This window comes from Lepidochelys kempii, chromosome 2 (genome assembly GCF_965140265.1).
Source record: "Lepidochelys kempii isolate rLepKem1 chromosome 2, rLepKem1.hap2, whole genome shotgun sequence".
In the NCBI taxonomy this organism is placed as follows: Eukaryota; Metazoa; Chordata; order Testudines; family Cheloniidae; genus Lepidochelys; species Lepidochelys kempii.
Window position 1 is genome coordinate 157037147 of NC_133257.1, and position 14291 is coordinate 157051437.

At 40.6% G+C, this 14291-nt stretch overlaps 1 protein-coding gene across 8 annotated transcripts in view; it reads right to left on the reverse strand.

The window, feature by feature from the left end:
* The window catches only part of RECK (reversion inducing cysteine rich protein with kazal motifs), a 144293-nt gene that overhangs the window by 85800 nt on the left and 44202 nt on the right, over window positions 1-14291 (reverse strand). For 6 of the 8 annotated variants that reach the window (XM_073332540.1, XM_073332536.1, XM_073332537.1 and 3 more), the window contains one exon: window positions 5650-5697. In XM_073332540.1, the coding sequence (XP_073188641.1) occupies window positions 5650-5697 (48 nt within the window). Of the gene's footprint in view, window positions 1-2214; window positions 2262-4556; window positions 4599-5649; window positions 5698-14291 lie in introns of those variants that run through there. The other 2 variants (XM_073332543.1, XM_073332541.1) reach the window with 2 other exon arrangements.

A 14291-nucleotide genomic window follows, 5' to 3' on the forward strand; every position in this document is an offset into this window, starting at 1 on the left:
ATTTATGTTCACTCTGGTTGCTATGAACATTCAAAGGCCAAGAACAGTCGCATGCTTTAGGGGTATGTCAAACAATTTATGAGCCTTTTCCTCTATTAATGAAAGTACTAGATTTAGAGGACCCAAAAGCTCTTTGAATTGTTGCTAATCTGAGCACAATACCGAAGCTACAATGATACTACCATCACTAAATGTAGAAATTGTTTGGACAGCTTCAGGAAACTCTGAAGGCTCATCATGCACCTGCTCTTCATTACCATTAATAGCAGTCTTCGACAGTATATGCTAACCACACCAGCTAGAGGTGGTGGAGACTCTTTGCTGGTGAGACAGGGACAAATTCTGTACTTCCCTGCTGAGAGCAAAGGGGATCATATTTCTCCGATGGCCTTTTTTGGGACAGAGGAAAGCAAGGAAGCTATTGACATGTTGGTCACTTTACCCATTTGGCCAAAAGCCACCTGGTCTTAGGGTATAAGCAAAGCCCACAGAGGAATTCATCAAGAAACTTCAGAATGGAAAGGAGATCTGGAACCAACAAAAGAAAAAAAAAATCGAACATCTCTCTAGAATCTTCACTCTGGGGATTCTCTGATCAGACTCCATTCCAGAAGAAGACGACAATTCAGAAAAGCTCTCAAATCCAAACCCTCTGAAATGGGAGTAACATCCTCCCTATAGAAGAAGAATGAAGTGCAGTGATAGGGGAAACCAGATTACCTGGAGTCAGAAGAGATGCATCACTATCTCCTAAGAAGTGGTAGTGAAGGTTGCTCCTCAGACCAAAGAAACTGAGCCAATACCGGGGTCTAGTCAGAACTAGGAAGGCAAGACAACAGCAACTGTTTGATCCCCTAGCACAGGATTAGGGAGTCACCCTCAGCTGCAGCCTTTAGATCCAATGATATACTGTCCCTGGACCTATGGGATTTGTAGATGGAAGTCCAAGTGAGGTGTCCAAGAGAAATGGTTGACTGATATCTCTATTTTTAAAACTTCTGACACTGTTCTTAATGTTCCAGTATGCAAAAAGTAAACGTGTGGACCAAGCCCTAGGACACAGAACACCTTAAAAGAACCATGAGATCAGGAAGATTTCTTGGGGCACATCAAACTGACCAAGACTTGAATCCAAAAGATGGATTCACTATACCAGCCATGCTTTAGCACCACCTCCATGAGAAACAGCCTTAGCCAACACTCCTTTTTACATTTGGTCTAAAGAGAAAAACTGGCAGAAACCAAACATTACACTTCAGTGATTGCCCGCTGCTTAAAGCAACAAGCTTGCTGGTCTGTAAAGGGTATTTTTACATTACAGGAAGGCCACCACTTAAAATCACACTTCCTTTCAGCCTTGACCATGTCAGCCCTGTGAAACGAGTATGAGTTTTCCAGGGTCAGGACCCACAGTCAATTTATTCATATATTAAGGCTAACAGAATTAGCCATGACTTGGAGTCAGAACCACAAGTAATCAAATTGACAAGTAAATTGGGCTGGTTAGTGTCCTGGTAATTCAGACCCAGTATGGAGCTGAGGAGGATACCAGTACAAAATGGAACCTTGCAATGGTACAAGCTGTAATAATTCTAACGAACGCTTTTTTTTTTGCTTGACAATTCTAGATGTAATAAATACACTACTCTGACAAGTAAATCTAGCAGTGAAAACAAGAAAATTTGAGCCAATATTCTGTTGAGAATGATGATGTTTACAAAGTCTATGTTGGTGACAGAGGAACTGAGGACTTTGGGGACATAGTGACATATGTACCCTTACACTGAACATTTGGATACAGGAGAAGGCATGTGCATAGCTCCAATGATAGCCGCTTTTAGATCATTCCATGCTCACAGTAGGGAGGACATGAACATCTCAAGAGTGGGAGCACGCAGAGGAGATCAGATGAGAACCAAAAGTTTCAGGCTGCATTTTTTACAGGAAGTTATTAGCAATATTTACGGATTTCTCAGCCATTGACTAAAGCAGAATTCCATTATACTAAGATCTAGAACAAAAAGTAACTTTGAAGCTGCTATTCACTGAGTGTAAAAAGGTATGTTTGAGACATATTTTTCCCCATACAGAGCACAGCATTTGAAGCACATGCTCTTGCGCTGCTTTTTAAAAGGTTTTAATTAATGTAGGAAACATGAAAAAGCTACACAAAAAGAAATAAAATGTTGCAAAAATTAAAGTAAATAAAAATACCTTTTAACTGTCCCAGGAGCACCAGGAGGAGTGCCCAATACTGTTCTGTGCAAAAAATAATTTTTACAGTGAATGCGAGGAACAGAAACTAAAAACTAAGGAACATTCCCACTTACATTTATCAAAGATGGCTGCTGCTATTGCTACCAGAGTTATATTATTATTGGTCGATGTCTACAAGACACAGTGAACTAAATTAAGAGAAACTTCAGCCAAGACTTACGAAAAGTGCACTGCATTTAGCAGGATAAAAAAAACAAAAAAAAAACCACCTGGAGTTCTTAATGTGTAGGGAAAAGCATAGTCTGCAGTGTGTAGGACTGACATTTGTAGTGTATAAAGGGAAGTTACAGTACTGCCCCTTCAACACAAAAAGTGACCTCAAGTAGGCAATTACACCCTCCCAGTCTATTATTTCAGGCATTATATCCTACTGTGTCATATTCTCAACACAGTAAACCTCAACTCTATGCACATCTTAATAATAAAAACTCACATGCAGTTTCCCTCCCCTGTATCCCACCTCTTACTTGTCTTTTACCTACCTTTTTGGAAGGAGATGAACAGGATAGTAGAGAGCTGGAAGAAGTGAAGAAGGAAAAAGAAGAGATATACACAGGTAGAAAGAGGATGAAAGGAAGACAAGAAAAAGCTGCTGAAAAGGAGCAGAGAGAAAAAGGACCAAAAAAAAAAAAAAGTTGAAAAAACCCCCAGTGAAAGAAAGTGTATTTCAGCTGCATTTTATAAATATTTGGATAGCATTGTTAAACTTTTAAAAATGTATTAATATAATGTTACCTGAACACAATAATAAATATTTAGTAGCTAAAGAATAGGTGCTTTACATTTTCAAAAACAAAAATCATTTATAAACCCACACTTACAAAATTCACAAATTGCACAATAGGTGCAAATATACCAACCAAGACTTACATATGATTCACACACATTTAAAGTGATGCTGATCCAACAACATTTATTGAGGGAAAAATGTCTCCAATAAGCTCTGAGGAAAGTGTCACTTTGGTGACAAAGTGAATCTATTGTGACACCAACTTGTAGAAAATGGCCTCTTTGGCAACCTCATTTCATGTGCCCCCCTCCTATTTCTTCCCTATACATTATGCTCCATCTTTGTGGTCTTACCTCACGCGTCACACTTATTGCGCTGGTGGTAGGCTGAAAGGAAACTCAGATGCAGATGTTCCCTTAGCCTCAAGCCTCTGCTGATTGCTAAAAAACACTAGCGCAGCTCATCTGACTATTTCTAAGAGGCATCTTATAAAAGTTCTTGGGCAGATCCACATATACCGGTATTATGTAATAACAAGCTATGAAAATTTGCAAAGAAGGAATTAATTGCATTTCAGGCTCTTTTATTTAAGTTACCTAGCTTTTATATGATTTGTACTTAGATACATAGCACTCGTGAGTGAACACACCACAAGAAAGGAAGCTGAGAGCAGGAGAGATGAAATGAAAGTCAAGGCTAGAAAATTAATTCTAATTTGCCATTGCATTAAAGATATACCATCAACATATCACATGTATAAAACAGACTCAGATGTACTGATACATGCCAGTCACACACATTCATCATGTGCCATATGGATTCTGTTCCAGATCACACAATGATTTGAGGTTTTGACCAGCCACTCTTATCAACTATTCTGTTGCTTTTCCATCTGATTTAATATACAAAACCAATACGAGGGGAAATGCCTCCAAACTATAGGAGACAGTGCACCTAGTTTCAGAAGATCAAATAGTTTGTGGAACATCTCTCCCTTCCCTTTTGCAAAGCTTCCTTGTATTTGGTACAACCAAGGAAGCAATTTTCACAATACAGAAATAAATAAAATAAATCTAACCCATTAGTACCAGTAGGTCTGAATTTAGATATAAATTAATCATTACAGGTTGTCCAACAAAAGGTGACAAAATCAGTAATTATTGAAGATCCATCATGCCAGGTTCTTCATTTCAATCCACAATATATTATAACTAGTCCATTATTTCTACCACCTATTATTTAACTTAGGTATATTTGCTCTTTTTCCACCCTGTCCAATTGATCTCCCCTTTCAACATTTAAGAACTTGTCCTTTCTCTCCTCTTTATTTATAAGTTGTTCAGTTAAAAGTTGTGCAAATAGTCAAAAAGAATATTTTCTGTCCAAATGAAGAGAGATCAATCTAGGATAAAATGGAGAAACCATTTTGTATAATTCCAGCCAAAAACAATGCAAAGAAGAAGAAATGGGCAAAGTAAACATTCTCAGTAAAGAGCAGGGTGTTCGGTTACCATCTTGTTGTCATTTTTAAGCCTCTCTTACCTTTCACATTTCCTCTTCTGTTCTCCATCAACACATATTGGCCAACCTCCTACAGCAATACAGAAATCCAGAAAAGAAAAGGAAACACACCAGCATAACAGAGGAAAAGGTTGAAGATGTAGAAAGCATAGTATAAACAGCAGTAGAGGAGAAAGAGATGCTTAAAATAAAGGTGCTTGTTCAAGAGAATTCAGACTATGATAATCCCGGTAGTAAAGAACTGGAGAAAAAGATTTTTTCCCTAGCATTTCTTTGACAAAAGAAATGAAGCAAAGTTGTGTTTAATTTAATAAGGTCTTCTGCAGAATGGGCAAAACATTACATTTATTCCCTAATTAGAAAAGAAACAAAGAAAAGAGAATTGGTACAAGATTATACACTGTTGATTACGAAAGGTTACTATATGAACCTAATTTATGTAGGACTCTATAGGTGGGGGTGGACTTGGATTTTAATTTGGAAACTAGAGTGAAAGTAAAGAAAGATAATCCTAGCTTGATCACTTTTCTTCCAAACAGGAGAGGTAAGCAATAGCTTTCTCAAATTTTCAGGTGTTGAAAGGCACAAATATTAAAGAGAAATTCTGAAAGCATCATCATTTCTTACCTTAAGGACAGAACTTTTAACATTAAAAAGGCTTTAAGATTATTGCTGATGTCTACAGTAGCAATGTAGTTACTAAAATCACTGAAAAACTTCATATTATATATAAACACCTCTAAAAGGTATCTCCGTTTTTAAATAAAAGCCTATATTTTGAAGTTAAAATATTTCTTATAAAAGGAATGCTCATTTACTCTGAATAAAAAAACCTCATATGCAATTAGAATTATAGAATTATTTTAGAACCTTCATTTTTGCTAAGAAAAAGGGTTTTCTTTTGAGCCATAAAAATTAGTCAAATATTTTTACAAACTTGAGCAATAACTCTGTGGTGTTTGTAAAAATACAAATACAACAGAGGGTTTTATTTTAAGTGGCAAATAGTACATTTAGGAATAAAAGTGGAGACAAGTTCTTGTAGAACACATATGCTGTATACATTCTACAAAGTATAATCAGACAGAACACTTTAATTTTGTAATTGAAAATATGTATACCTCATATTCTTTTCTGCACACTTTCAAAATGTCATTTTTTGAAGAAGCCTGAAAGATAATTAGATTTCTTCATTAATGTATAGCACAAACTAATCAATAATGAAATCATGCAGCAAAGAACAAAATATAGTAAAAGTATATTTAGATAAAAACTGGGAATTTCACTTACTTGCACAGTTTCCTCTAGAGAAAAAGAATTATTAAAGGTTTTATGGTTCTGGGACAACGTGATGGGCAACTTTCACATTTTATTCAAATCAAACCATGTATTTATCTACCAAATTGGTCAGAAAAACAAAAATACCATGAGAAGCATCCGAATTTGCATTTATCTCAAATTTTTTTTTTTTCGCTAGTTCTAAAAAAGATAAACCACAATTTTTAGCAAAGGGAAAAGCCCATACAGACCAACATGTGTGCACTAAAAACAAATTCTTAACACCACTTTCCCCACCAATCACATCACTGCATCCCTTTTGCTACAAATGACTCTGGGTAACACTGATAATTAAACTAATCTCTTGAGGATAGTGCCCTTGTATTTTACTTGTTCTGCAAAGCATCTCACACACCTATTACTGCTGTATCAGTAATGATAAACATTTCAATTATCCATCTTGAAATCTCAGCAATCTTTGCTTCAGTTGCTTTCCCCAGTAATTTAAAGCAAAGGAAGGACTTCTGCACTTGTGATAATGCTCTTTGAAATATAGTATGGAAAGTACTGTGAAATGAGAGTATGTTGCAAGATTCAAGAATACACTTATTTTGCTATTAGCCCTTGTGATTACAGTCTTTGTACTACTACTGGCCTGACCTGACTTTTATTTAAGCCAGTGGTCTCCAAAGTGGGGTGCGCAAGACGATCGATTGGGGGGTGCAGCAGGAGGAGCGCCGCCGAAGCAAAAGGGCAGGTAGAGCACCGCTGGAGGGGGGAAAAAGCGGGGGGGGGGGCAGCCCTGAGTCCTCTGGCCCCTGGAGGAGCAGGGGCAGCCGCGCAGCCAGCTGCCGGAAAGAAGCGGCACTTTCCCCTTCAAAGCCGGCCAGAGAGAAGCGGCGCTGGATGCGCTGCTGCCCGCACCGCGGCCCGTCCTCTCAGGGCCGCATCACAAAAGGGGCTTTAGAGCTGCAGCCCAGGGACCTGAAGCCCCTAAAGCCCCTGCGTTCCGGGTGGCCCTGCCTGGCCAGGGGGCAGCTCCCAGAATCGTGGCCATGCAGGTGGTGCTGTGCTGCGCAGAGCCCCCTGCACCAAACAAGAGCTGCCCCAGGTAAGTGCTCTGCACCTCCTGCCTGCCCCAGCCCTGAGCCTCCTCCCGCACCCCCACCCTGAGTGCCCTCCCGCACCTAACTCCCTCCCAGACCCCACACCCCACCCTGAGCGCCCTCCAGCACCTTAACTCCCTCCCAGACCCCACACCCCACCATTAGCGCCCTCCCGCACCCTAACTCCCTCCCAGACCCCACACCCCACCCTGAGCGCCCGCTGTATCACAAAGTGTTAAATCAAGATTTTCAAAAATAATAAAGCATATTCAATCACATTGCTCACTAAAATATTATTAATAATACATTTTTTTAGTGAAAGCTAAAAGGTTTTTTGTACCGTTAATAAAATAATTTTTTTAAAAAATAATTGTTTCTCATCGTTTTGATTTCTATTTTTTCTGTATGTTTTATAATTTACACAATATATTAGTACAGTAGTATATGTACATAATATATACATAAATATACATATATTGGGGGTGCGTGTTCAACATTTTTACTGATAGGAGTGCGCGATCAAAAAAGCTTGGAGACCACTGATTTAAGCAACAGAAAATCCTGTAGGAGTCAACAGAAGCTGTGCTCTCTTGTACCAACGCTGAGCTTGGTCTTATGCCTCCTCACAGAATTTCCTTTTGAATGCTGGCAACAAAATCTCAGCTCTTAAAATCTAATGTAAAAGCAAGCAGTACTGGAGTCAAACCCAAATATTTTCTCAGACTACTTGGCAGTTAGATAAAATATGAGCATTACAATTTAAATGCATATTCTGGAAAATGTATTTCTCAAACAAATAAATGGAAAAGTGGTTATGGAAAAGAATATAGATAAGACACTACGATGGTGCAGATAGTAAGCAATATTGTTCACTAAACAGAGGAAAAAAAAGCAGTGATCAAAAAAGCAAAACACCAGCCAGAGCCTCTAAAAATCCCAAAGTCTGTGAAAATGAAGCACAAGCCACAGTCCCTCTTGAGCTTGTCACTGCTTTCTATTTAGAGAGAGGTTTCCTTCACTTCTGAAAACAGAAGGAAACATAAGAAACAAAAATTGTGACTGACCAAAAATAGAATTTTACATAAAAAACAGAACTACCATTTTATTTAAAAAAAAAAAAGGGAACAATCATGCCTTTCACAGAAGACGACCAATGGCTATGTATACTGGACTTTGCAGATGTTTATATACATTTTAGTGCCATTTTTTCTATTAAAAATCTGAAAAGCATTCTGTGACTAATTCCACTTATTGCTTCTAGGGTTGTCATTGGCACATTTAGATACGGTAACTTCAGATCAAAGACTCATCAATATTTTGGAAGGAATCCAAAGAAAAGTTTAATAGGTCAGTGGGATGCTGGCATCTTTAGGATTCCAACTATCCATAGCAAGGCTTAGAAACAGCCAATTTGTGCCAATATGCTGTACCTACATCTCTCTAAAGCTACTACATTGTTCTTCAGAATCATAGCATTCATTAAAAAAATAAAAGTAATCAAGCACAGAGATGTCTACCTGAGTCTGAAGTGAGCCTGGAACTATAGCTCTTAGACCTGTGAACTCATTTTATTAAGATATTAACTAAGCTGAACAACAATGATAGCTAATTGTGACATTTAAGTTACTTAATTCTTCATGTAAGAAGGGTGGGGGAGGACATCACAGATCTACACAATTTATTGTGAGCCATTTATGTTGCAACACAAGTTGGTGGCATTTGGGAGAGTCCAACATTTCATCCCACCCCTGACCAAGTCAAGAAGAAACCAAGCCCAAAAAGCCTAGTAGAGCCGATGGGAAACGCCCCTACCCTGACGTTCTTACCAGTTGAAATGTCTTTCATCATCTTGATCGATCGGTTCTTCAGCCCTCATATAGATTGCGCCGATCACAACACGTCTTCCATTCTTCTCTTATCCTGGCTTTCCTTCTCCATCTGCTGCCATGTCTTTTCATGAATAAATTTTCCCATCTCTTTGGAGATCAACCAAGTGGTTGTTTCAGTTCCCATGGGTACCATGCAGCGACAGCTGCAATCCACTGATTGTCAGTGAGCCTCGCTATACGCCCATCCCATCACATTTTACTGTACCTGCTTCCAGCAATGACGTCCTGCACTCCACTCTGCTGTCTGATCACTTCATTTGAGACTCGGTCGCGAATTGAAATCCTCAGAATTCTTCTTTCCATCTCCCTCTCCGTGACAGACGGTTGTTGCCCCTCTATCTTCATCAGCGCCCATGTTTTGCTGCTGTACAACGTTGCTGGCAGTGCTGTTGAGTTGAAGAGGTTGGCGCATGTTGCCTTGTTGATTTTTCTTTGGGGGACATCCTTGACAGAACTGAATGCGCGCCAACCTCTTTCTTTAGGAAAGTTCACCTTCCTGATCGTAGCACATGTTAATTTCTTGGCCCAAATAGAAGAATTCGAGCAATACGTCTATTTGTTCTCCAGTGGCGTGTTCTCAGAAACTTGTGTCTCTTTCTGGGGGGTTCAGCAGTTCTTTGGTACCCCAAGAACTGAGCAGGGCATGATCTCTGGGCATTCTCTGAGCTACTAAAACACTTCTTGCTCATATGTATAAATTCCAAAGGACCGTAGGGTAGCTCTGGAGTCCTTAAGCATGTGCACAGAGTCATTCATGGTCTTGGAGAAGAGTTTTGTAACCATCAAAGGATAAGTCCTTTACCACGTTTTGGACCTCTCTTGGAAAACCCTAAAGCTGGAGCCAGGACACCCTGTGCATAACCACTGCCATAGAGATGGACCTGGCAGCAGTAGCCGTAGCATCTAAGGACACTTGGAGAGCAGTTCTGGCCAACAGCTGACCCTCTGCAACAAACAGACTGGAATTGTTCCTTGCAGTCATGTGGCACATGTTCAATAAAGGCTGTGAGCATGTTGACAGGTTTCAGAGTGGTAGCCGTGTTAGTTTGTATCAACAAAAAGAATGAGGAGTACTTGTGGCACCTTAGAGACTAACAGATTTATTTGAGCACAAGCTTTCATGGGCTAAAGCCCACTTCATCAGATACATGCAGGGGAAAATACGGTAAGAAGTTTTTATATATATATATATATATATATATATATATATATATATATATATATATATATATATATATATATATATATATATATATATATATATATACACACACATACACACACACACACACACACACCATGAAAAAATGGGTGTTGCCCTACCAACTTTAACAAGACCAATCAATTAAGGTGGGCTATTATTAGCAGGAGGAAAAAAAACTTTTGTAATGATAATCAGGATGGCCCATTTCAAACAGTTGACAAGAGGGTGTGAGTAACAGAAGGGGAAAAATTAGCAAGGGGAAATAGTTTTTACTTTGTGTAATGACCCATCCACTCCCAGTCTTTATTCAAGCCTAATTTAATGGTGTCCAGTTTGCAAATTAATTCCAGTTTTGCAGTTTCTCATTGGAGTTTTGAAGTTTTTTTGTTGAAGAATTGCGACTTTTAGGTCTGCAATTGAGCGACCAGGGAGGTTTAAGTGTTCTCCAACTGGTTTTTGAATGTTATAATTCTTGACATCTGATTTGTGTCCACATATTCTTTTGTGCAGAGACTGTCCGGTTCGGCCAATGTACATGGCAGAGGGGCACTGCTGGCACATGATGGCATATTAGATTGGTAGATGTGCAGGTGAACGAGTCTTTGATGGTGTGGCTGCTGTGATTCAGTCCTATGATGGTGTCCCTTGAACAGATATGTGGACACAGTTGGCAACAGGCTTTGCTGCAAGGATAGGTTACTGGTTATGTTGTGTGGTGTGTGGTTGCTGGTGAGTATTTGCTTCACGTTGGGAGGCTGTCTGTAAGCGAATGGATAGATCCTTAATGATGCGTTGGAGGGGTTTTAGTTGGGGGGGCTGAAGGTGACAGCTAGTGGCATTCTGTTACTTTCTTTGTTGGGCCTGTCCTGTAGTAGGTGTCTTCTGGGTATTCTTCTGGCTCCATCAATCTGTTTTTTCACTTCAGCAGGTGGGCATTGTAGTTTTAAGAACACTTGATAGAGATCTTGTAGGTGTTTGTCTCTGTCTGAAGGATTGGAGCAAATGCAGTTGTATCTTAAAGCTTGGCTGTAGACAATGGATCACATCATGTGGTCTGGATGAAAGCTGGAGGCATGTAGGTAAGTACAGCGGTCAGTAGGTTTCCGGTATAGGGTGGTGTTTATGTGACCATCGCTTATTAGCACTGTAGTGTCCAGGAAGTAGATTTCTTGTGTGGACTGGTCCAGGCTGAGGTTGATGGTGGGATGGAAATTGTTGAAATCATGGTGGAATTCCTCAAGGGCTTCTTTTCCATGGGTCCAGATTATGAAAATGTCATCAGTGTAGCGCAAATAGCACAGGGGCCTTGGGGGACGAGAGCTGAGGAAGCGTTGTTCTCAGTCAGCCATAAAAATGTTGGCATGTTGTAATCAGTAAAGTTACATTTGGCAACGATCACTTGATAGTTCACGAGCTTGAAATGCAAGGTTGCAGAGGACTAAGACTTTTGCTCAAGGAGGTTCCATCGCTTCTGATCCCTATGATAGAGGGTAGCCCTCCAAAAATGCTGACTACTCCGTTCATTCACAGCATCCATCCTGAGGGAGTTAGGTGGGGAATAGGAAAACAAAAGTCAAAGTCCTTAAGGCAGCACATTGTCCATCCTTTTGCACACTGGTGGAACAGTGGCGGACATCTGCCATATAGTCTTAGCCAGATCCAGGAGAGCCTCATTAATATGTAGCGCCACTCTGCAAGTGGTTGCCAACTGCAAAATATCAAGCAGTCTGTGCTGCTGGTCTTTGACCTCCTCCAGAGGGATGTACAGAGTGTCCACTACCATTCTAATGAGGTCCTGGAATTGTCTGAAGTCGCTGGCAATGGAAGGAGAGAGAGGCATGAGCACCTCATCCAGCAATGACAATGGCACTTTGAGGAGCTGGAGGCTAGGGCAGATGAGGAATTCACCCCTGAAAGGTCTCCTCCTGCTTTGTAAGGATACAGAAAGGATTTGGATCCCCAATTTCCCTAAGAGATGGTACTGGTGGTTTATTGAATGGTTGCTGATAAGCAGCCCATGGGGCCCAATACGGCCATTATGAGAGTGGCAGATAGGTTGGTTCCACTGTGATTGATGTGTTGCAAAGTCCTCCCTGCATGAGAGCAGATTCTCAAAAGGGGTATGTAGGAGAACTCCTAACAGAAATCAAAGAGACCAACTGGGAGTCCTCTTCTACCTTCCTGTCCTCCAATGGGGGTGGGGGTAGCCAATGAGAATGGAGGAAAGTCCTGTGCCACAGAGTGGCCTGAGATGCTTGGTACCTGACAGCAACAGGACACCGGCTCATTCAGCACAGATAGATCACTTGAGTATTGTAACTCTTGTGGTACCAGAAAGGACACCGGTACTGACATTGAAGCTAAGGTCACCAGCAACCATGTGCCAATGGTACCAGCAACAATGAGCATACCACAGGCTCTGTCAGATGTAGATACTTACTTGATATCAAGGGTATTGCTTGTACAGTCACCCCCCACTGAGCTCCTTGCAACAGTACCAATGACTGGGTTAAGGCCCACAACAGCACCCATGTCTGAGCTGAGTGCTTCAGTGTCAATGACAGAGCTGAGATAATACCGTGTGTTTCTTCTTACTAATGGAGGGTTCAGGCACCCTCTCCGAGCAGCGTTTCCTCTTCTTGAAGCTTCGGAGCCCCACAGGCCTGCCGGTATTGGAGAAAGAGTCCTTGGCCTCCACAGTACCCTCTGAGAACTTCAGTGGGGACCTGGTCTTTTTTGGAGCTGGTTCCTTAGATATGGAGTCCATGCTCCTCTTTTTGGGATTCTTCCCAGAGTGTTCTAAAATCTTCCCTTTCCTGGGAGAAGCATGCCCCAAGGTTGACATGACACTGTATCTGTCTGGGGACAAATGTACAAAGGAGGGGACTGGGGGTCTCTTGACCTGGCTGAGAGGTTGCAGGGAATGTTCATCGCCAACAATCTGAGCTTTATGTCTCTGTTCTTCCTAGCCCTGGACTTAAGGGCTAAACAAAAGGAGCACTTCTGGGAGATATGGGACTCCCCAGGCAACAGACACACTTCAGGTGTCTGTCACTCACCAGTGTAGCCTCCCAGCAGGAGAGGAAATATCTGAAGTCTGGCAAATCAGGCATATCCCACCAAGAGAAGACAGTCTCCCAGGGGGGAAAAAGGAGTAAACAAAAAAAAAAACGACAACAAAAAAACAGTCCTCTCACCTAAAACTAATTAACTGTACAAACACTAACAACTCCTCTAAACTAACTAACTTTAATAGAAAAAAAGTGAATAGGAAGGCAGAGTACGCTCTAGGTTGGATCATGCTAGTTTTCCCGGGCCAAGGCAGTAGAGAAGGCACAGAGGGTGGTTTGCCCACACATCCTATATAGCCTTGGTGTCTGCCACAAGAAGGCATAGGGCGCATTCGTGGGCCTAATTAGCACTCCTAGATAGAAATCTCCTATGAAGCATTTCTGAGGTACATGCGCACCTGAAGTGAAACGCCCATAGGGACACTACTTGAAAAAGAAAATTGGATATTTGGGGTAAAAAATGGTTACATCAATCAATTTAATCTTCCTGTAAAGTTAATTTACTTAAAGGAGGCAGAAATAAGTTACCTCAGTTGAAATTTTGTCACAGTACCAGTCTAATACAATTATTTTTTAAAAATGTAATTGGATCTTCCATGACTACACCTGGTCAAGGAGTTAGTTCTGAGATGCACCCAAAAGAGGATTATAGACGTCTCTAAGCACCATTCAGGGTAATATAGTTTGTTACTGACTCAAAGTAGAGTTTCTCTACTGAGTTACCTAAACCCCAGCAACCATAAAGAGGGTTTAATCTAAGGAAAAAGTATCAGGGTAGGAGTGAGACCAGACCTGAAATAGAAAGGACAGTTGATCAGGAGCATTGGACCACCTATATTCATTGACTGCCCTCTCTATAGGGCAATGGACCTCAAAAGATCATTTATCCTAAAGCCCAAATCTGTGCTTGCTTTAACTACATCTGAACAAGAGTTATGTAGTCCCTGGTTTTATATTCCTTAATATGTTAAGGAGTTCTTACAATGCATTCTTACTCTTTTCAATCCCTAGAGTAGACACATACCATATTTAATGCTTTGAAGCATTATATAAGCTGGTTTTGTTCTCCAATATGTCAAATACTTTTACAGTTATAGTCTTGCCCAAAGTTCACAAGATGAAAGAATTGTCTCAGACTGACTACACAGCTGACTTTTGACCATCCAAGGCTATTGTGGATAAACTTGAGCAGAAGCACGAAGATCTGGGAGGCTT